The sequence below is a fragment of the Moschus berezovskii genome, chromosome X (assembly GCF_049115385.1).
Source record: "Moschus berezovskii isolate FMDL1 chromosome X, NW_MosBer_1.0, whole genome shotgun sequence".
NCBI lineage: Eukaryota > Metazoa > Chordata > Mammalia > Artiodactyla > Moschidae > Moschus > Moschus berezovskii.
In genome coordinates this window covers 129,379,476-129,400,401 of record NC_142488.1, presented here as the reverse complement: position 1 = coordinate 129,400,401, position 20,926 = coordinate 129,379,476, and the positions used below count along the sequence as shown (strand labels likewise).

The 20,926-nt window shown below is 48.9% G+C and overlaps 1 protein-coding gene across 2 annotated transcripts in view; it reads left to right on the top strand.

Annotated features, from left to right (window-relative positions):
• FGF13 (fibroblast growth factor 13) overlaps positions 1–20,926 on the top strand; it is a 602,606-nt gene that overhangs the window by 15,707 nt on the left and 565,973 nt on the right. The window contains exons 1-2 of one of the 2 annotated variants that reach the window (XM_055438000.2): positions 8,872–8,979; positions 9,663–9,875. In XM_055438000.2, coding sequence (XP_055293975.1) covers positions 9,827–9,875 — 49 coding nt within the window. In that variant the 5' untranslated portion in view covers positions 8,872–8,979; positions 9,663–9,826. Of the gene's footprint in view, positions 1–8,871; positions 8,980–9,662; positions 9,876–20,926 lie in introns of those variants that run through there. The other variant, XM_055437998.2, reaches the window with a different exon arrangement.

The window sequence follows — 20,926 nt, the reverse complement described above, 5'->3', positions numbered from 1 at the left end:
AGCAAATTTCCAGTGCAGAGAATGTGGGATTGATTCTTGGTCTGGTCAGGGAGCTAAGATCCCACATGCCATGTGGTGTGGCCAATGATAAATAAATAATAAAAAACAAATAAAATCCCCTACATATAAAGATATGTACGTGCACGCATGCTACTTTGCTTCAGTCATGTCTGACTCTTTGTGACTCTATGGACTGTAGCCTGCCAGGCTCTTCTGCCCCTGAGATTCTCCAGGCAAGACTACTGGAGTGGGTTGCCATGCCCTCCTCCAAGGGATCTTCCTGACCCAGGGATAGAACCCTCATCTTCTAAGTCTCCTGCCTTGGTGTGCTCTTTACCACTAGTGCCACTTGGGAAGCCCAAAGACATTGAATGTACACATTCATTAAAAAAAAAAAAGAATTGCAGGACTGGGAAACTGATTCCAGTGCGTCCCTTAAAGAACATAGCCACAGACTGGCAGGTAGTTATACCCACAGAGTGATGGGTACCAGCACACCCCAGCTATGTGCCAGGTGCAAGTCCATCTTATGGCAGGTAAAAATCATACCAACTGGGTATAGTTTCACGGAAGAAGAGTGCAGGTACAACTGTCTCACCATTAGAAACTCAGCTTGGTATTTCTGAATCATCTGCAAGTTATCCCTCTATCCCTAAAATGTAACTGTTCTAGACAGTACCAGCGGCTTATCAGGACTCTGTTGGCAGGTATAAATCCAAGCCCCAAACTCTGGTGCTCCAAAGAGGGTTTAAGCAACTTTCCAAGAAAATGGAGGTTGGAGGCAAAATGCACTAGCCACACAGTGACGGTCACTTAAACCACCAGAAGAAGAGAAAGATTCTCAGGATCTCTCTTTACCAAAAGCCTGGGCAGTCAGACAGTGTTGGAGACAAAAGGAGAGAGGAGTCACAGGCTGTGATCTCTGAAGGCAGATAGGGTGTGTGCCAGAAAATGCTTACTAGGGTTAAACAAGTGTTAAAGGAAGAGGGAGGAGGTGGGATGAGGCAAAGGGAGAAGTTGATCTTGATGCAGGTGCCTCAAAGCCTCAGCCACCAGGTGGGGAGCTATGGCGTGAGAGGCCATCTACCAGAGAACCTGCATTGAGTCCAGATAGCCAGGCCTTGCCACTCAGATGTGGGCCAACCCCGGAAGGACAGGACTTCTGGTGAGGGTCAAGGGCTGTGCAGCAGAGACAGACCCTGAAGGAACTGACCTCTGAGGCTGCCCCCTGACCCACCCCCTCACAGCTGGCTAGGAAACCCTTCCTGGAAGGGGAATCCCTCCCGTGGACACACTTCGCTGTCAACCATGTGGGCAGTCAGGTATTGACAGGAAATGCATGAAAGCCCAGTCTTCCCTGAGATCTCTATTCTCGCTCTAATGCTTGTATTTACTTAAAAATTCTAACATTTATTTTTATTTATTTATGTATTTGGCTGTACTAGGTCTAAGCTGCAGCTCGAGAGATCTTTAGCTGTGGCATGTGAACTCTTAGTTGGGGACATGGGGTCTAGTTGCCTGAGTGGGGATTGAACCCAGACCATCTGAATTGGGAATGAGAAGTCTTAGCCACTGGACCACCAGGGAAGTCCCTTGGCTTTATTTTCTAATAAAGAGACATTTTAGAGCCACCAATGATTTTGTAACATTTATAAAATATGGAGTGTCACAGAGTAGAAAGAGTTGGGCCTTTGGAGACAGAAGGTCCTACTTGAGTCTCAATTCTGGGCGTACCTTTTTACTGCAATCTAGGGTCAGTTGTTTTACCTCTCCAAGCTTGTTTTCTCCTCTCGAAAATGGAGATAATCATAGTCACTAATTCAGAGGGTTGCTGTGAGTATAAAATCTGGATAAATATTTAGTACAGAGCTGGAAACCCAGTCAATTAAATCACTGGCGATACAATGATGAAGCTATTGACTGTGCCTTGGATGTGCCAGGCACTATGTAAACCATGGAGTGGGCATGGGGGCAGTTAGGAGAGTTTAACCCAGTCCTTGTCATCAAGGAGTTTACAGTTTCCTTGAGGATTCAAGATATGGGCAAATGGGAGTAAGTAGTAGTATTGTCAGAGAAGGCACTGGCAAGCCACTCCAGTACTCTTGCCTAGAAAATCCCATGGATGGAGGAGCCTGGTAGGCTGCAGTCCGTGGGGTCGCTAAGGGTCAGACACGACTGAGCGACTTCACTTTCACTTTTCACTTTCACACATTGGAGAAGGAAATGGCAACCCCCTCCAGTGTTCTTGCCTGGAGAATCCCAGGGACGGGGGAGCCTGGTGGGCTTCCGTCTATGGAGTCACACAGAGTCGGACACGACTGAAGTGACTTAGCAGCAGCAGCAGCAGTAGTATTGTGCTAACAACTTACTACCATATCCAAGAATTTTGTAAGAAATTTCTTTTTTCTGCCTGACATGTTTCTGTTAGTATTGCCATGTAACAAGTAGAATGGAGGCAAGAGCAAGATTTGGCAATCTTCTGGAAGCTGACCTTGGTCAAAGTCTCTTGTATGTTATTTACTGGGAGAGATGATGGCTAGGTCCTCTGATTCGAATCGAGAAAACGTCAGGAGCATACTGTGGGGATAAGGCCACCTTTGATGGCCCATTCCTCTTGACTTGGGAGATTCTGAAGGCTGTGGACTGATAGGGATTCGGGTTGGGGACCCGATGCTGCCCAGTGATGTTCCTTGTATGAGAGAAAGAGTGAAATCCTTGAACAAGTTCTCCCTCATTGTTTCTTCCTTCACTGGAGAAGAAAGTGACCGAACATTTTAAGATGTTCATTCCTGACAGGCATCCCAACATCGCAGTACAATGTTCTAAATGTTCAAGTTCAAGGGAGGCAGAAGATCATGCATACTCAGTATAGACTGGAAAGGTCTTAGTATTAAACTGTTTTTGGATAAATCATTGACATCTTTCTGTCTTGTAACTTTTCCCTACTCTCAATTCTACTCACAGTTCTGTAGGTCAGAAATTTGGACCAGTCTCTGCAAAGATAGCTCTTTTCTGTTCCATGAATTCTGGAGCCTCACAGCTGAATGGCTGAGCGCTGGCTGGATGGCTTGACTGGGGTCATGTGTCTGGAGCCCCGTGCCCATCATCAGCTGGATTCCTTGGTTCTTCTTCACGGAGTCTCTCTGCATAAACTGTTTGGGCTTCCTTGCCACATGGGTGTCAAAGCATCTGCCTTCTTATGTGGTGGTTGGCTTCCCCCAGAAAGAAAGTAGAGCTGCCAAGTCTCCTAAAGTTTGGCCAGGAACTGACACAGCATCACTTTGGCCACGTTCTGTTGGTAAAAAAAAGTCACAGGCCCAGCCTGGATTTAACAGGACATTACCTCTAGAGGGTGGCGTAGCATATGTGTGTAGGATTAGGAGAAACTGTTTGTCGCTAATATTCCAGTTACTATTTCTGCACAGCTTAGTATCCTCAAATGTAGCAGCTAAAAAGATCCATTTAATTTTGCTCATAAAATTATGGGTCAAGAGTCTGAGAAGGGTGCCATTGAATAGTTTGGCACTTAGGGGTCTTTCACAAGGTTGTTGTCAGATGTCACTAGGAGCTGCAGTCATTTGGTGGTTTGACTGGGCTGGACATCCAAGATGGCTTGGTTGCTCAATGAACAGCCAACACCAGCTGTCATCTGGGAGCTCAGCTAGCACTGTAAGCTGAAGAGCCTAGATGTCACCTCTCCACTGTGGTAGTCTGAGGGTAAGCTGACATCATGCTAGGTGGCTGGCTTTTCTGAGAGCAAACGTCCTAAGAGGGCCAGGCAGGAGCTGCATGGCCTTTTCTAACCTAGCCTAAAATGAATACAGCATCGCTTCCACCATTGAAGCAGTTACAAGGCCCCTAGAATCAAGGAGAGTACTCATGGTGTCCACTTCACAATGGCCATGCCACAGCCACCATCTTTGGAGGTTATTTTGTGCTGTGCTGTGTTAAGGTGCTTCAGTCATGTCTGATTCTTTGTGCCCCTATGGACTGTAGCCCACCAGGCTCCTCTGTCCATGGGTTTCTCCAGGTGAGAATACTGGAACGGATTGCCATACCCTCCTCCAGGGGATCTTCCCAACCTAGGGATCGAACCTGTGTCTCATGTCTCCTGCATTGGCAGGAAGATTCTTTACCACTAGCACCACATGGGAAACCCTTGGAGGTTATTTACCCAGCTCTTTTTTTAAAAAAATAATTTATTGGAGGCTTCCGTGGTGGTTCAGTGGTAAAGAATCTGCCTGCCAATGCAGGAGAAGTAGCTTTGATCTCTGGGTCAGGAAGATCCCCTGGAAGAGGAAATGGCAACCCACTCCAGTATTCTTGCCAGGAGAATCCCATGGACATAGGAACCTTGTGGGCTACAGTCCATGGGGTTGCAAAGAGTCAAACACAACTGAAGTGACTTAGCACTTAGCATAGTTGATTTACAATGTTGTGTTAGTTTCATGTGTGCAGCAAAGTGAATCAGTTATACATATACCTATATCCACTCTTTTTAAAGATTCTTTTCCCATATAAGCCATTACAGAGTACTGGTTAGAGTTCCCTGTGCTATACAATAGATTCTTACTATATTTTACCCAATTCTTATGTTATAGAAATCCACCAACTTACCTATGATCCTGCTAGAAAGCAACCTTAAGTTATGACATGGACAAACACTGTAGGGTTTGCATCAGAAATGAATCCTTTCAGAGCTCCATCATTTGTTTCTCAGACAAAATTCCTGAGATGTGAACTTAAAAACTAAAGGGACTTCCACCTCTCAGATCTTGGCCCAGTGGGCCTTTCTTTATCTCAAGTATTCTGGTTGGAAGTATAGCTTTTGCCAGGCTGCCTCCTTCTGAACCGGCTTTCTGTTGTGAAGTGTTTTCACAAACGAAAAACACATTTGGTCCAGTGAGAAGCAGTCTTGTCACTGAAACTCTAATTTGGTGGTTTCTGATGACAATGGCTCTATATTCAGCTAGTCCAAACCTGTCAAGAAAAAGCCCTAAGTGTGTCTGTCCTCTGTGGCCCCACTCACCCTAAGCTTACCGTTCCACACAGACAATGGAACTGCATGGCATCTTGCCCAGAAGCATTGCTCAGAGCTGCTGGAGGATGAGCAAACCTGGAATCCAGAGGCTGGTGTCTTGAGGCATTTGGGAACTGGCATGAAACAGACACCAGGGAGGTGATGATAGGGCCAAAAGGATGAGACACTCAGTAACTTTTCCATTTTCCTATCAAAGACTCACGTTCAGTCCCACCCTCTAGAAAACAACCTGGCCCTCTTTAGGGGTGTGGCCATGTAGGCTTTTGTTTTGGAATATTGCTTTATTTCCAGGGCTGAATTACTTGACTCTACAGGGTAACCCCAGTGCCCCATGCTGTATTAAATGTATAAAGTCCTCTCTCATAGGAGGTGCAGAGGACAGAAGGGACCATTTTACTGTGGTGACAAGTCAGGAGAAATGAAGGGATCAGATAGCGCCAACTGCTAGAGTGAAAGTGAAAGAATTTTCACCCCAGGAGGACAGGACAGAAGGATCTGGGAGGGGCAGAGAAGTGCTACAAACTAAGCCCAGGTTTCATTGAGATGCTTCAACACTAGTGTCTGTTTGGTGGTGGGGAAAAGACCACCCTCTGAATGCCCTCTGATGGCATCACCAACTCAATGGACATGAATTTGAGCAAACTCCGGGAGATGGTGAAGGACAGGAAAGCCTGGTGTGTTGCAGTCCATTGGGTCGCAAAGAGTTGGAAACGACTGAGTGACTGAACAACAACTGAATGCCCTCATGTGGATGTCAGATCTCCCTGCAGCAGATCGTCCCAAATTACCAAGGATCTTGGGGACTGGACACAGCAGTATGGATTTTTCTAAGCCACTACCATTTTGTTCATATTAAACATCTCACTGGGCTTGGAAAAAGGGAAAGCCTCCATGCCTTTCACAGAAGAGGCTGCTGTGACCTCCCTAGCAGAATCTTCAGAAGCTTTATTTAGAGGAGATAACTTGTCCTGGTCCTTAAATATTCATGATCCTTGGTCTCTGGCATGAATATCTTTATGATGTCATTGATTTGCCCGCAAATGAACACACATCACTGTATTGTTCTTGCATGAAATGTCTAGTTTCTTTATCTTCTGATTATTTCTTTTGCAGAGTGGTTTGGGGTGAAGAAGCACACTTTTTTTGGTCTGTTTGAATGGATAGGCAGACTCCACTCATGTTCCCAAGTAGATGTCTCTTCAACTCACCACAACCATATAAACTCACCTAGGTTTACTACTACTACTAAGTCACTTCAGTCGTGTCAGACTCTGCGACTCCATAGACGGGAGCGCACCAGGCTCCTCTGTCCACAGGATTCTCTAGGCAAGAATACTGGAGTGGGTTGCCATTTCCTTCTCCACACCTAGGTTTAGTCATATGTTAACTATTATTGTCCTTCAAGGAACAGGGTGATATCTGGCTTCCAGTTAGAAGTTACCTGTGCCAGAAGTGCCATTGGTAATAGGGCTTGCAGGATGGGGGAGTCTTCTCTGTGCAGAGAACCTTCTGGAAATTTTAGTGTGTCAGGAAAGCTTGGATACTCAGGATGCACACCATGCTTAATAACCCCCAGGACAGAGACCAACCCTTTTCCCCAAAGAGGGTCTTGTTGCTTACTGGAGTTATGTAGAAAAAGTAAATGTTACATGTACACAAGAGAGGAATATATGTGTGTGTGTGTGTGTTGAACATGATGAGTTAAGGGAGTTTGAAAAGACTGAAGGTTTCATGCTTGGCAGATTCCAGTGAAAATCTGCTTCCCCCCCTCCTTTTAAGATGCTGATAGGAGTGTTGAGAGACCATGTTGTCTAATAGAAGAGCATAGAAAAGAAAGAGACCCACCTGGCTTCTTATTTGCTCTCACCACTAGGAGGTGTGACCTCTGGACAAGTTACTTAACCTCTCTGAGCCTGTTTCCTCATTTGTAAAATGGAAATAATTCCTAGGCTTGTTGTGCGGAGAAGGCAATGGCAAGCCACTCCAGTACTCTTGCCTGGAAAATCCCATGGACAGAGGAGCCTGGTAGGCAGCAGTCCGTGGGGTCGCTAAGGGTCGGACACGACTGAGCGACTTCACTTTCACTTTTCACTTTCACACATTGGAGAAGGAAATGTCAACCCACTCCAGTGTTCTTGCCTGGAGAATCCCAAGGACGGGGGAGCCTGATGGGCTTCCGTCTATGGGGTCACACAGAGTCGGACACGACTGAAGTGACTTAGCAGCAGCAGCAGGCTTGTTGTGAAGATGAAATAAGATAATGATGTAAAGCATTTAGCCCGCTGCCTGGCACAGGGTAGTTACTAAATCCATAGTAACTGACTATTATTGGGTGTAAACTGAGGACTCAACCCCTCTTTCCTTCATTTTTCTTTTACATTCACCCAGGTTTCCATCCCTTTTGAATTCTGGTCAGCTGAAGAGAAATTTCTTCTTTCCCAGAGTACTGATATTAATGATCTAAACTTGGGTTGCATAACCACATTGTGTCATCAACTTCCAGATTATTAGATATTATTTACAAGAAAATTAGGCCTGGAGTTCCTTCCAGACCAAGGACAGAGGCTGCAAATTAAATTTAGAGGCTTGCCGACCTTTAGACCCGGGGCTGGAGGCAGGGGCAACCCACTCTCCTGGTCTTGAAAGACACAGCAGGCGCTCCTAATTGAGTTACCGCCTGGGATTCAGTAAGACTAATCCATCTATATAATTTCTTCGCCTGGTTTAATGCCATTAACGAAACCGAATTAAGGAGCGGGTGGAGTTGGGTGGGACCAGGGGAAACGGATTTTCTGTATGGTAGTCTCTGCCGCGTCTCTGCCGCCAGGCTGGAGCCTATGGTCTGATTAATGGACCACTCTGAGGACCAAGTCCTGCCAGCGGCCACCTGGGTCCCACGCCCTTCCGGGTATCCACGTGCCGAGAACAGGGCCATCTTGCGCAAAGGGTTTCCCAGGATGTCCCAGGGCTACCCTGTCCCCCTTCCCTATCCCTGGCTCTCTCATCTTTCCTATCACCCCTCTCTTGTACAATTTCTGAGCTGTTTCCCTTTAGTTCAGATCTTCATGGACCGTCCCTCTTTGGTCACTAGCGTGCTCCAGGCGACAGGCCGATCCGCTAATCCCTCTCAGCACCCGCCCCAAGTCCCACCTCACTCGGTTTGTCTGGGGTGGGCCATTCCGCGTGGTGGGCACTCTGCGCCTAGGTTGCCAACCAGAGCCACCGACCCTAGGAGGAGGGGCCTGTGTGCGGGGGTTGGGGGTGGGAGGCGGCCGCGGCCGCTGTCAGTTTCACTCTCTGCCCTACTGACACCCAGATCCTAGCGCGCCCTCCTCACCGAGAGTCCGACTGGCTCAACTTGGGCAACTGGCCAGAGGCGAGGAGTCGCCGACTCCCGGACTGAGATTCCATCGCTCGGTGCAGGCACTTGCCAACAGCGGAGTCCCCAAAGTGTAGGTGGCGACCAGCGCGGGCCCCGGCAGCGCTGCGGGGAAGGCGGGTGCCCGGATCAGACGGTGGAGGGTAACGGGGGCCGGGGCAGGGGGGACGGGGGGCCCTGGGCTTCGATCTCGGCGGCCGACAACACGAGTCCGCCCTGGCGGCGCCCGCGGGTCCTGCCCGCTCCGAAGGGGCCAGGGGACGCCCGGCCGACACGCTCGCCGGCGCTCCGCTGGCCTCGCCGGGCTTTGGCCACCCCGCGGCTGACGTCGGCGCGCCCCTGCCGAGCTATCCTTTTACTACAGCCCGCCGGCGGCTTTGTGCCGGCCCCGCCCTCTCCGGCCCCCGCCCCCAGCGAGCCGGTACCTTGCGGTCTATATAGAAGGCGCCGCCGCGCCGATTCGCGGCTCTCCGGGACCCGAGAGTTCTTTGGAAGCAGAGCGCGAGCGAGGGAGCGGGCGAGCTCCTAGTGGGTGTGGGTGTAGGGAGAGAGAGAGCAGGTAAGGGCCGTCGCGTCCCGCTCCTCTGCCCGCCAGCAACTCGGGACCCCCTTTTGGCAAAATCATAGGAACCTGGAATGTTGGTTCAACAAAAAGAGAGAGGCGACGACCCTACCCTCTCGATTGTCCGCGGGCGAGGAGCTGCGCGGCTCTGCGGTGTAACAGGCTCACACGTTGCTCATCACATGTTCAAACATTTCCCTTTCGGGGAGCCTCGTTATTTTTAAGTGAATATTTTCGTCTTTGTTTTGATGTTGTTGTTGTTGTTGTTTTTAAACCTTCCTCGGGGTTTTATTTTGATGGAGTTGGCGGCCCGCAGCATATGGGGAGAGTAGGGGAAGCGGCCCGCCGGCGCGCGGGTAGCCCACCCCCAGGCAACTCCCAGGGAGGCCCGCGCTGGCCCGGCGAGCGGCCGGCGCGGAGCCCAGGGAGGCCCGCGGCGGCAGAGCCTGGGAGTCCCGGCCGCACGTCTCGACGGCGCCGGGGGTGGCGAGCGCGGCTCTCCGCGGGCGGGCGGCTAGGCAGGAGCGGCGGGCGCGGGGCGCGGGGGGAGCGCCGCGCCGCTTTGTCTCTGCACTTCTGGAGCCAGGCGCGCGGCTCCTCCCGCGGCCGGCCGCTCTGGCTCGCGGTGGCGGCGGCGGCTCCTCCTTCACCCCTCTCCTTTCCTCCCCACTCTCTCGTAGGCAGCGGCGGCGGTGGCAGCGCTGGGGAACAGCGGATTCCGCCCGGAGCCACACCGAGGGGAGCTCGCGGTCGCGACTTGCCGCCCTAAGCACTCTCCCAAGTCCGGCCCGCTCGGCGAGGACTTCCGTCTCCTGGCCGAACCCTGTCAAGCAAGCTGGGATCTATGAGTGGAAAGGTGACCAAGCCCAAAGAGGAGAAAGATGCTTCTAAGGGTAAGCCCGCCCGCCGAGTTCGCCTGCTTCCCTTCCCTTGGTTTCCCTCGCCCGCTCGCGTGCGCGCCGCCCTCCGGCGGCTCCCGGCCTCCCTCCCGGAGCCTAAGCTGCCCGTGACCTCTGCGACCCCGGGCGAGAAAGGGGCGGGAGGGGGCCGGGGACGCTGGGGTGGGGGTGGGGGGCTCTGAATTTGCACCACTTTCTCTCCTTCTTCGTGGGATTGTCGCCCCGCGAGTGCCACCAGCCTCTTCACTCCCCCCTCCGGACGCACCGGGGTGGCGCTGCGGGCAGACGGAGCTGCTGCAGCCCGGAGCGCCGGGAACAGCGCTGCCTGCCACCGGCCGGCCGCCTCTCGGGGCGAGTGCCTGTGTGTTGCGTGTGCGCGAGTGTGCATCTGTGTGCCACACGTTGACATACTCAGGAAAGAATCTGCCCCACTCTTAGAACCCGTCCTCCGATCCACCTTTCCGCCCCCCGTCTCCCCGCCCCCAATGCAAACAAAGAGCCTGGCCGCGACACGCACCCCCTTCCCCCCACGCTCCTTTTCCCCTCACGCCCCCTGCTCCCCAACTCTCCCCGTCCCCTCCCCAGAAGGCAGGAGCTTGTCACCTTCCCTACGCCGCGTGCAAAAGTGAGCAATCCGGTTGCCCCGGCGCCGCCCGCGCTGCGCTTCTGCAGCGCCGCCTCGCCGAGCCCCGGGAGAACAAAGGCTCCGGTCCCTCGGCCACTAGTGCCCGGCGGGAGCGGGCCTCCGCGGGAGGGGAGAGCCCCGTCCCTCCACTCTGGGGGGTGCTCAACCACCTGGCCGCGGCGCTCGGCCGCCGGACCCCCACCCCCACCCCACAAGAGCGCTTCTTGGCCTGGGGCCTCCCATCGGCGGGCTGGGGAGGCGCAGCGGAACAGGGCGCAGGCCGGGGCGAACTCAGGAGCAGGAAGGGGCGTCCCCCCGAACCCCCACTCGTCCTAGCCGTGGCCTTACTAAGGGCCAGGCTTAGCTCCCCATTGTAAACCCGAGACAGCATCCTGGAAGCCCCGGTTCAGAGAGGGGCACGGGGTGGGGTGTGGTAGAGCCGTGGGGAACGGCAGGTGCCAGAGGTGCAAGTGTCTGGAAGGGCCCCGGAGCGGACGCCGGAGTGGGCTGGACCGGCCCGAGGGCCCCAGGCTCGCCGAGCCGCAGCGACCCACGCCGGGTCCACGCGGCTGCAGAAGTTGGGGCTGCCGTGGGGGGAGCCCCAGCCTTTGTTCACGGGCCCCGATTCCTCCTGGAGCCCTGGGGCTCCCTTCCCTCCCACTCCTTCCCTTCTTCCTTTTTCTCCTCTCCTCCTTCTCGCCTCTCCCCATCTCTCCGGAGCTTTCTTTCCCGGGAGATTCTAGGGCAGCGTCAGCCCTCCCCCGCGGAAAGTTGTCAAAGTCTTCAGCTCAGGGCCTTTATCCCTTGTTTCTAAATGGAGCCGCTTCTCCCAACTAGGCGAAGCGTGACGAGAGGCTCTAGAAGTTTGAGGGGGGGTGGTTTAGATCCGTGGTGCTAAGGGTCTGTTGCCATCGGCCTGCCTCGAGGCTCGAGGTCACCCCCTTCGGACCTACTGACGCCCGCTGGCTGTTTGAAGCTCACAGATTAATTGAACCGGTCACCCGGAAAGTAGAACTCCTGCTACACTTCTCCAGAGCTTTCCTCATTGTTGTGCGTTTTAAATATGTATTCGTGTGATAAGAGAAAGTGACTTCAGGGCCGTTACACTATTTTGTTTGCCCTGCAGGGGCCCGGAAAGGTAAATACAATTGAAGATGGTGCCACCAAATTGACCTAGGCAAGGGATTCCTCTTCTGCATTTGGGAATATTTCAAGTTTGTTTCTGGAACTTTGGTCCCTGATTTCCATCAGGTGATTACCTAAGGCGTATTTCAGGCTACCTTTGGGGGGATCCTGAAACCAAATTCATTCACAGAAAATGAGATGCTGCTCTAGGAATATAATTTGTAACTGTCCAGAAGGGGAGTAACAAGTCTGGAAACATTATTGACCCAAGTTTCTGTAACCCAATAATGAAAATTTTTACTAGGCATGTGTCATAACATTTTCTTATGTTGATTCACTTGAAACGGAATACCTCTCTGTAGGAATTGTGTAATTAGCATTTGGAATTACGGTTGTAATTAGAATAAATTAGTGTAATTTTACAAGACAACTTTAAAGGGAGTATACTTCCCCAAGGAGATGGGACTCTTATGACTGTGAACAGAGTTTCTAGACACTTTAAAACATAGGTAGCAGATAATTAGTAAGTTATTTTGTGCTCCTTAACGAAATGCGACTTTCAGAACATCTAAATTGCTCTTTGTCTTTTTATATGATGTTTTTCAACTCGTTGAGGTTAACAGCAGTGATGGACAATGATCTTTTCTGTAACCTTTTTCAGTAAAGTAGGCAGACAAGATAGACTCGACTCTTTGGGAGGTAGGAGGGGAATCTTGATTGCGTTTGAAAGTATTAAAATGGCCTCTTGTGCAACGAATCATCTTTTGTGTATTTATTTAGGCTTTGCACAAACTTTTAAATTGGCAGATGAATATATAGTCTGGGGCACTCAGCTCCTGAACAGGAGGACCTAGTTCTGTTTCAGGGAAGAAGAAAGCATAACATTTGTTTGTTCAAGCAGATACTCGCTTAGCTTTGATTCGCTCTTCTCTACCTTGTCACATAAGATTTTTTCAGCAGTTCTCTGTTGGAAAAGTACTCAGTGAAAGCTGTGTCTGGTTTATGGCAACCGTGTTCCTGTGGCTTTTGGAAAATGTGTGACCTGTTACAGATGAACTCAGATCGTTTGTGGATTGAGTGAAAGTGTTAGCCAGTTGTGGATTTCAAAACTGTTGTTTGGTTTGGGCGATCCCTGGTGGTCCAGTGGTTAAGACTTCGCCCTTCCACTGTAGGGGGCATAAGTTCGATCCCCAGTCTGGGAGCTAAGATCCCACGTGCTGCAAGATGTGGCCAAAACCACTGAAACTGTCATTTGGTTTGTAGTTGTAGTTTGGGTTTAGTTGATTTTGTCTGTGTTTTGTCAGCAACCCCTTCCCTTGTGCTTAGCCAGAGAGCCATCACTTCCAGACAGGTGTCAAGGCCATGTGGGCTGTGGGTTGTGGGTTCTCTGAGACGGCCAGCACTCACATCAGGCTGGGTTCTTGCTGGCTGTGGGGCAGTGCAGGAAAATTCCACGCATAGTCTGAGAGGCCAGCCACTCGCACAGCTGTTGCTCTAACAGATTACGGTGCCCACGTGCATTCACGGGCACAGCTCATTTTCAGCTCTCTTCCTGGCCTTTTCCAGTAGCCCCTCCAACCCTTCCTAAGAAAAGCCGTTGCAGTCAGGCAGCCAGCATCTCAAGTCTTCTTGAACCCTGAAGGCCATTCCTAAAGCTCATCTTGGTCTTGGCGGATTACTGTGATTGCTTCCATCAAGTGTCTTTCTTGGACTTGGGTCAGGCCAACCAGCTATTGAGAGGTATTTCACCCATAAGAAATCATGACGCTGGTGACCTCTTATTAAAAACTAGCAATCATAGCCTCCCTATTACTCATGAAGGGACTTCTTTTCTCACCTGGTGAATCAGTCACTGTGGACCAGTGTGGCTTGAAGGTCATCAGCCCCAGGTTGTCTCCTGTATCTAAGATGGTGATGACAGCTTCAGTGAGGGGGTGTGACCAGGGAGATCTCTGATCAGAATTGTTAGTCTGTTCCCTGGTGGCTCAGAGGCTAAAGCATCTGCCTGCAATGCAGGAGACCTGGGTTCGATCCCTGGGTCAGGAAGATCCCCTGGAGAAGGACATGGCAACCCACTCCAGTATTCTTGCCTGCAGAATCCCATGGATGGAGGAGCCTGGTGGGCTACAGTCCACGGGGTTGCAAAGAGTTAGACACGACTGAGTGACTTCACTTTCCTGGGGATAGGTGCAAGAGATGAGTGAACAATACCCCCAGATCCTCTTCATTCTTATTTCCAGTGCTGTGCCTCTTCTTGACCCACAGGCTAGAGCAGGAGGGGGATATGGGTTGGGGGTGCTATATCTTCTCTCTTAGTTCTGCTTCTTCTAAGTCTCTTTCCAGTACAGTTCAAGTCCTTTCAGAGGGTTCAGATGCATCCTCGGGCTGGCGATGTGAGGGAGGTTAGAGTGGGAAAGGATGTTGCCCAAGGAATGAGAAGCAGAAAGTGAGCTATAAGGTTGAGGTCCACGCCTAATGCTGGGCCATGTAGGGTGGCCCTTAGCATTGGACCAGAGCTGGGGAGAGAACCTGAATCAGGGTCTGGGTGGTAAGCTGGAGGGTTGATGTGTGTGTGAGGCAGTCACTAGGGAGACAAAACTGTTAACATTCCAGGTCTTTTTGCAGCTGTGCTCTTTTATGTTCAAACCAACTACTCATTCTGGGAATTATAATCAACACAGAACAACCGGAATGTGTTGCAGCTCCTCAAATATATCCAATAAAAGGGCTTTCTAGTGTCTGCTTCATTATGGCTTGTATTTTTGGAGTTGAGAATTTGAAAGGAATAGAAGATAACTGCCAAGATTAAACAATTCAAGGAGGGGAAAAAAACCTCCTATGAATTAAAGTGTGGCGAATGAAGGGGATCCTCCATGTTTATTACCTTGCTATGCTTAACATGATCTTTGGAAGGTGAAGATTAGGCATATAAGTATACTCTTAACCATTAGTAGAGAAGACAAATGTCTGCAGAAATCAGTGTGTCTAGTCACCGTTTTACATTTCCCTATCCAGAAGCATCCAGAAAACACGTTCGCAATAGATTTGTTGCCCAGGCTGAGGAGCGGACTTTAGGCTCGTCATCCTATGTAGCGTGGTTTAGTCTAGTTGGTCCTCACCAGCTCAACAGGTAGCTTATCTGTTTGTGATAGACCAGTTCTATGAACTTATTTGAATCAGAATTCTGACATTTTTAAACATGGCACTTCATCACTTTGTTGAATGCCACATCCTGATGAAACATTTCTTAGGGGTGTGGATTTCTGGGTAAATGGCACTAATTTCCTAAAGAAAGTGAAATAGTATATAGTAATCATTCTGACCCCCACTCCAGCCTGCAGTTCTAATTTCTAAATGGATGGCCATTTTTCTCTAAAGCCCTGTTTTCCAGGATGTTAATCCTAAAGATGAGGCTTTTATATTAGAAAAGAGAGATGTTCTTGATTCTTGGGACACGACGGAAATGTGAAGGGCTGTTTTATTAGGGATCTGAGTTTGTAATAAAAATTAAGCCTAAATTGGGCTTCCCTGGTGGCTCAGAGGTAAAGCGTCTGCCTCCAATGCGGGAGACCCGGGTTCGATTCCTGGGTCGGGAAGATCCCCTGGAGAAGGAAACGGTAACCCACTCCAGTATTCTTGCCTGGAGAATCCCATGGACGGAGAAGCCTAATAGGCTACAGTTCACGGGGTTGCAAAGAGTCGGACATGACTGAGCGACGGAACGGAACGGAACAATTACTGTAGGTTGAGATTACTGTCAGGCAGTTCTCAGACCCTACTCATGCCTCTGCCCTTGTAAATTACTTTTCGCATTGATTTTCAAATGGAAATAGTATTAGTGTCACTGGCTAATGTCCATCCCCACAGGCAGTGGGCAGAGGGTAGTAGGTGTCCATGCTGAGTCTTTAAAACCCTGGTAGCACCCTTGGCTTCTGTGGGCGTAAGGTTTAGGTGGACAGTCTAGTGGGTGCATCTGGGCTGGACTGAGCTGAGGTATTTGCTTGACCTGCCTGCTCTCAGCCTTCTGCAGAGACTTAAGATTTGTTCTAGACCATCGCTATTGCCCAGAGGAATTCTCAGGTATATATGTTTGTCCTTTCTGGACCCTGTCAGTAGGGTCTGAGAAGAAAGAAAAAAAATCTGGTGAAAGGCAGGCCTGGTCAGAGGCCAAAGTATAAAAGAGTTATTTAAAAAAATGGTATGAACCCAATTTTCTTTTGTGTAATTAAAGATTATATACAATAACATGTACAGATCTTAAGTGTACATCTCAATGAATTTTGACAAATGTTTACACCCACATAATAGAATATTTTCATCACCCCAGAAAGTTTTCTTGTGTTCCTTTCTAATCATTCCCCCTTAGAAGGCAACTACTATTTTGATTTGTCATCACATTTTAGTTTTCGCTTTATTGATCTCACAGAATGCCACTTGTGGTTCCTGAGACCTAGAAACCTCTCCAGGCAGCGGGCTTCCTGTCCTGTCTGTCTTGTCCTCTGGTTTCTTGGAAGACTCCCACCCTAGGGCACTCAACAGGGTCTTGTCCTTACCTGGCCCATAAGGAGTAATTGTTGAATGAGCTAGGCAAGGTAGGGAATTCATTTAAGCCTGGGTGTCTATTCATCATTTAATAATAATAATAATGATCATAGTTATTATCATTACCATTATAGTAGCTTCTGAATTATGGACCACTTACTATTTACTAGGCATGCATGATTTATATATATATATAAATCCTCATGGCAGCCAAATGAAGTGGCAAATAGTATTTATGGATGTTAGAGATGAGAAAATTGAAGTTTAGGGAGATTATGTAGCTTGTGTGAGTTCACACAACTAGTGGGACACAGCTAGTGGGACCCAAATTACTGGCACAGTACCTGGCCATGAACAAATGATTGCCAGAGGCAGTGCCTCTTAACACCAAGGAATTAATGTCAATGGGTGAGTTTTTGACATCTACACAGGATGGAGAAGTTATTTTGGTTGGGGTCTTAAAATACAATGTAAGAGGAACAGGACCCTGTGGGATCTGCCCCTGACAGACCCCTTCCCCATAGCCTCTGTGGTAGTTCCTCTCTGAAGTACCCAGATAATAGTATCTCATGCATATTTCCTGAATTTTTCAGATGCTAAAACCCGCCACCAAATGGAAGAAGTTAACTACTTGATGATCAGGTGCAAGTACCCCCCAGACCTTTGGCGCCTAAAGACTGATAAAGTTAATCACCCTGTTACCTCACCACCAACAGAATTGTGCTGGAGCTGATCACCTCCCCCACCCTGCCCTCACCTGGGCTTTAAGGATGCTTAGCTGAAACCCTTTGGGGAGTTTGGGGTTCTCTGCTCCAGACTCCAACGTTGGGCACACGAACTTGGCATTCCGTAACAATAGTTTATTTGAGCACTTGCCTAGAAAATCCCATGGGTGGAGGAGCCTGGTAGGCTGCAGTCCATGGAGTTGCTAAGGGTCGGACACGACTGAGCGAGTTCACTTCCACTTTTCACTTTCACACATTGGAGAAGGAAATGGCAACCCACTCCAGTGTTCTTGCCGGGAGAATCCCAGGGACGGGGGGGCCTGGTGGGCTTCTGTCTATGGGGTCGCACAGAGTCGGACACGACTAAAGTGACTTAGCAACCATATGCCAGGGATTGACATGAAATCGTTCAAGCTATCCAGGATTGATATACATAACACTGCCTTTCTAGGCAACACAGTTGATTCTTTTCTAATCCAGGTTTGCACAGGGACAAAATTACTTGCCAACTACCAACATAGACATGACTAGGAAGAGTTTGCCTATACTGGCACGATTGCTACAGGGCTGTGATCTTTGTGCACCCAAAGAGATTTCTGAACAGATTTCTTGAGACTTATCCATCCCAGGCACTATAATGAGAGAAACCTAGTCCTACTGTAAGCCTTAGGGGTGCCCTTGTGCCCTTTTCCTTCCTCCTTGGCTTTGGACATTCTGACTTGTACTTTCTGAAGTGCAGCTCCCCTCAGTTGGCCATGACGCTTATCTTTCAAGATCTAAGCATCTGTCAGTTTGAAAATAATGGTGTTTTTTTTTCCCCCCAGAACTGTGTCTGAGATCTTATTTCACCTGTGTTCTAAAGGCTACACTTACTCGTAATTCAGGACTGGGTTAAAGTCCTAATTATTTATTTATTTTTCCAATCAGAATCATGTCTCATTTCCCTTCTCTTTCTCTCTCAACCTCAACCCCTCCTCCCTTCCTCTCTGCCTCCTTTCCCCTGCTTTTCTGCACACCCCCACTCCTTTTCTTGTGAACAGACGTCAGTGGTTTTCATTAACTGTCTGGATTTTCTCCCGTAATAGCTATATTAACTTCAGTTAAAGAAATCTTAACCCCCCTCAAAGGGTTGCTCCATGGAAGAAGCTTTTCACTACTTATTATGTAACTCATTTTAAATGCAAAAATAAAGTGCGAGCTTTATTTCTTATACTGTTTATGTTGCCTTTAGTTAGATAATATTTCCAAAAATATATCTCGTTAACAGACACACACGCCTTGAACGAGTATATTATAGTTCTCCAAGTTAGGACTCACGTAATGTTTCTCTGTGCTGCAGAACCTATGTTTTAACAGCCGTAATTAACAGTGATGAGTCTATTGCAAGGTCATAGGTGAGTTTAATAACAAACGTGACACCCAGTTTTCAAAAAAAAAGAAAAAAATCCCTCCAAATTATGGAGGTAGCGTTTCTTCTGCTCTTGCGCTGGGGGTTAGTAAACAGATCGAGTTCTTAAAATATTTATCCTGCTGTTAAAAGTAGAAGTAAACAACCTGAAGAAGGCAGGCTGAGCGCAGTTCTTGAATATGCCTATGGATATTTTCAGAATCTTCTTTCAACCACGACTTTGAAAGTATTGTGAATTGACCTGCTGCTTTTGACTTTGATGCTCCGTGCGTGAGCTCGTCTCTCCTCTAGGAGGGGGAGGTTATTGAACGTTCAGACTTACAATAGCTCTCGGATTTGCGCGTGGTTTTCGGAGCCCGGGGAACAGTGTGAACCGTTCTCCTGGAAACGGGGCCGGCGCTCCTCGCGGCTCTCGCTGCCGGGCGCGCTGGTTTTCCTACTGGCTGGGACCCGACTTAGAGGCGAGCGGCGAGCGGCCCGCTGAACCGGCGACCCTCGGTCGCCGCGGATCCGGCCGGTGGGTTTATTACCGACCTGTGTGCTCATGAGCCTCGTGATGCGGCAGCAGCCGAAAAAAGAAACACGGAAAAGTTGTGTCACCGAAGGTGAAACTTGGCGAAGAAACAGTGCTCGGCGCACGGCATGACAAAGCTGCTCCGCGGCCGACAGCGGCGGCGGGCTGCGCCCACCGGCCCGGGTGCTCGCGTGGGGATACCACCCCGGGAGCGCCGCCGGGGCTGGGCGCCAGGCCAAGGGGGCGGGCGGCCCGGGCCCGGGGGTCTAAAGCGCCGGCTCCGCGCAGCTGTCGGGAGGCGGGCGGGGCAGGAGGAAGAGGGCCCCGCCCCGCCCCCTCCCATCGGGGGAGTTCCTTGCTCTGCCTGTACCCGACCTACCCGCCGTGCCCCGCAAAGGCGGATACCCACCCGTCCAAGCCTGGAAGTCTCGACTTGGCCCAACACAAGGGCTTTGCTTCCTCTGCCTTCTGGTCAATGCTAATTCGGTTTCAGCTGTTCAGAAAAACCTAGGCTGCGTCTTGAACAGAATGCCCTGGACCGTGTCGAGTTTGTCCGCTTTTATATGGTTTATGTTTCCGTTGCGTCGGTTCTTTTCAGATTACAGAATAAGGCATGCGATTCGGAAAATCATAAAAGCATAGAGAAGAAAATATCCCCTCAAAGGTTGCACTCCTAGGTTCTTTTTGAGATTTTTTTCCTTCTAGTCTTTTATTTCTCTGATTTCATCTTTAAGTATTTGTGTGGGATCACACAGTAAATACTATCACATGCTTTTTTTTTTTTTTTAACTTTAACACTCTGTTAGAGTGTTTTCCGATGTCATTAAATAATCTTCCATACTGTCATTTTTGGTGTGTGCACTGGTTGTGGATTTGGGGGTGACAAAGGAGAGATGGTGATTTTGTCCCTGTGGTTATGAAAAGTTTTTCTCTACTGTCTTAAGATCTTTCTCACTGGGCTCCTCCACAAACATCATTCGTGTTTTATAAACGTATACAAATATATGCACCTTTAAAGATACATGGTGGCTCAGATGGTAAGCAATCGACCTGCAATTCAGGAGACCCAGGTTCAATCCCTGGGTCTAGAAGATCCCCTGGAGAAGGGCATGCCAACCCATTCCAGTATTCTTGCCTGGAGAATCCCATGGACAGAGGAAGCCTGGCAGGCTACAGTCCATAAGGTCACAAAGAGAAGGTCATGACTGAAGTAATCTAGCATGCACGCATATGCATGTATAAATCTATAAATATAAAATTAAAGGCATGTAGACAAATATGTATATATTTAAATAAATGCACACACAATTATGCTTAGAATAAATCCTGAAAGAATATATATCAAAAGGAATCTTGGGGTAATTGGCTTATAGAAGATGTATGTGTATATTTGTGTCTTCTATTTTCTCTACAATGGATGTATATAATGATCATAATGAAATAATGAAAATGGACATAATATATTACTCATGGATTGTCTTCAGACTGACTTTTCTGCTCCAGCTCTTACCATTTTTTTTTTACTCACCGTTTCTTGACCTGGAATGCTCTATTATTTCAACATTTTGTGATTCTTTATGTCCAAGCTTAACCCACATCATCCAGGAAGCATGTCTTCCACCCTTGTTACAAAGAACTGCACTGGGCTTCTCAGTTACCCATTGGGCAGTGTCCGTGGATAAATGTCATGATTAACTTTTCATCTGCTTGGGTGTTTTATCTCCCCAGCTAGATTTTAACCTCCTCAAGGGCCTTTGTCACAAAAGAGGTACTGAATAAATGTATTACTTAACCATCAGGCTCAGCATCCTTCCTAGATTTCTTTAAATGCTCTTGTACCTTTGAAACTCCAAACCATATTAGAAGCCCTTAGAATGACAGCAACAATCCATCTGGATTTAATACTGCTAATTTAATCAGGGGTATAACTTACACTTTCCAGTGGGCCATCTTCTATGTAAAAGTGGCTGCATGGTTAAAAGCATGGATTATAGAGACTTGTGTTCACATGTAAGTTCCTCTGCTTAGTTGCTATGTGACCTTTGGCAAAGAAGCTTTCTAAGCCTCTCTACCATGGAGATAGTTATATTTATCTCATATGCTTAT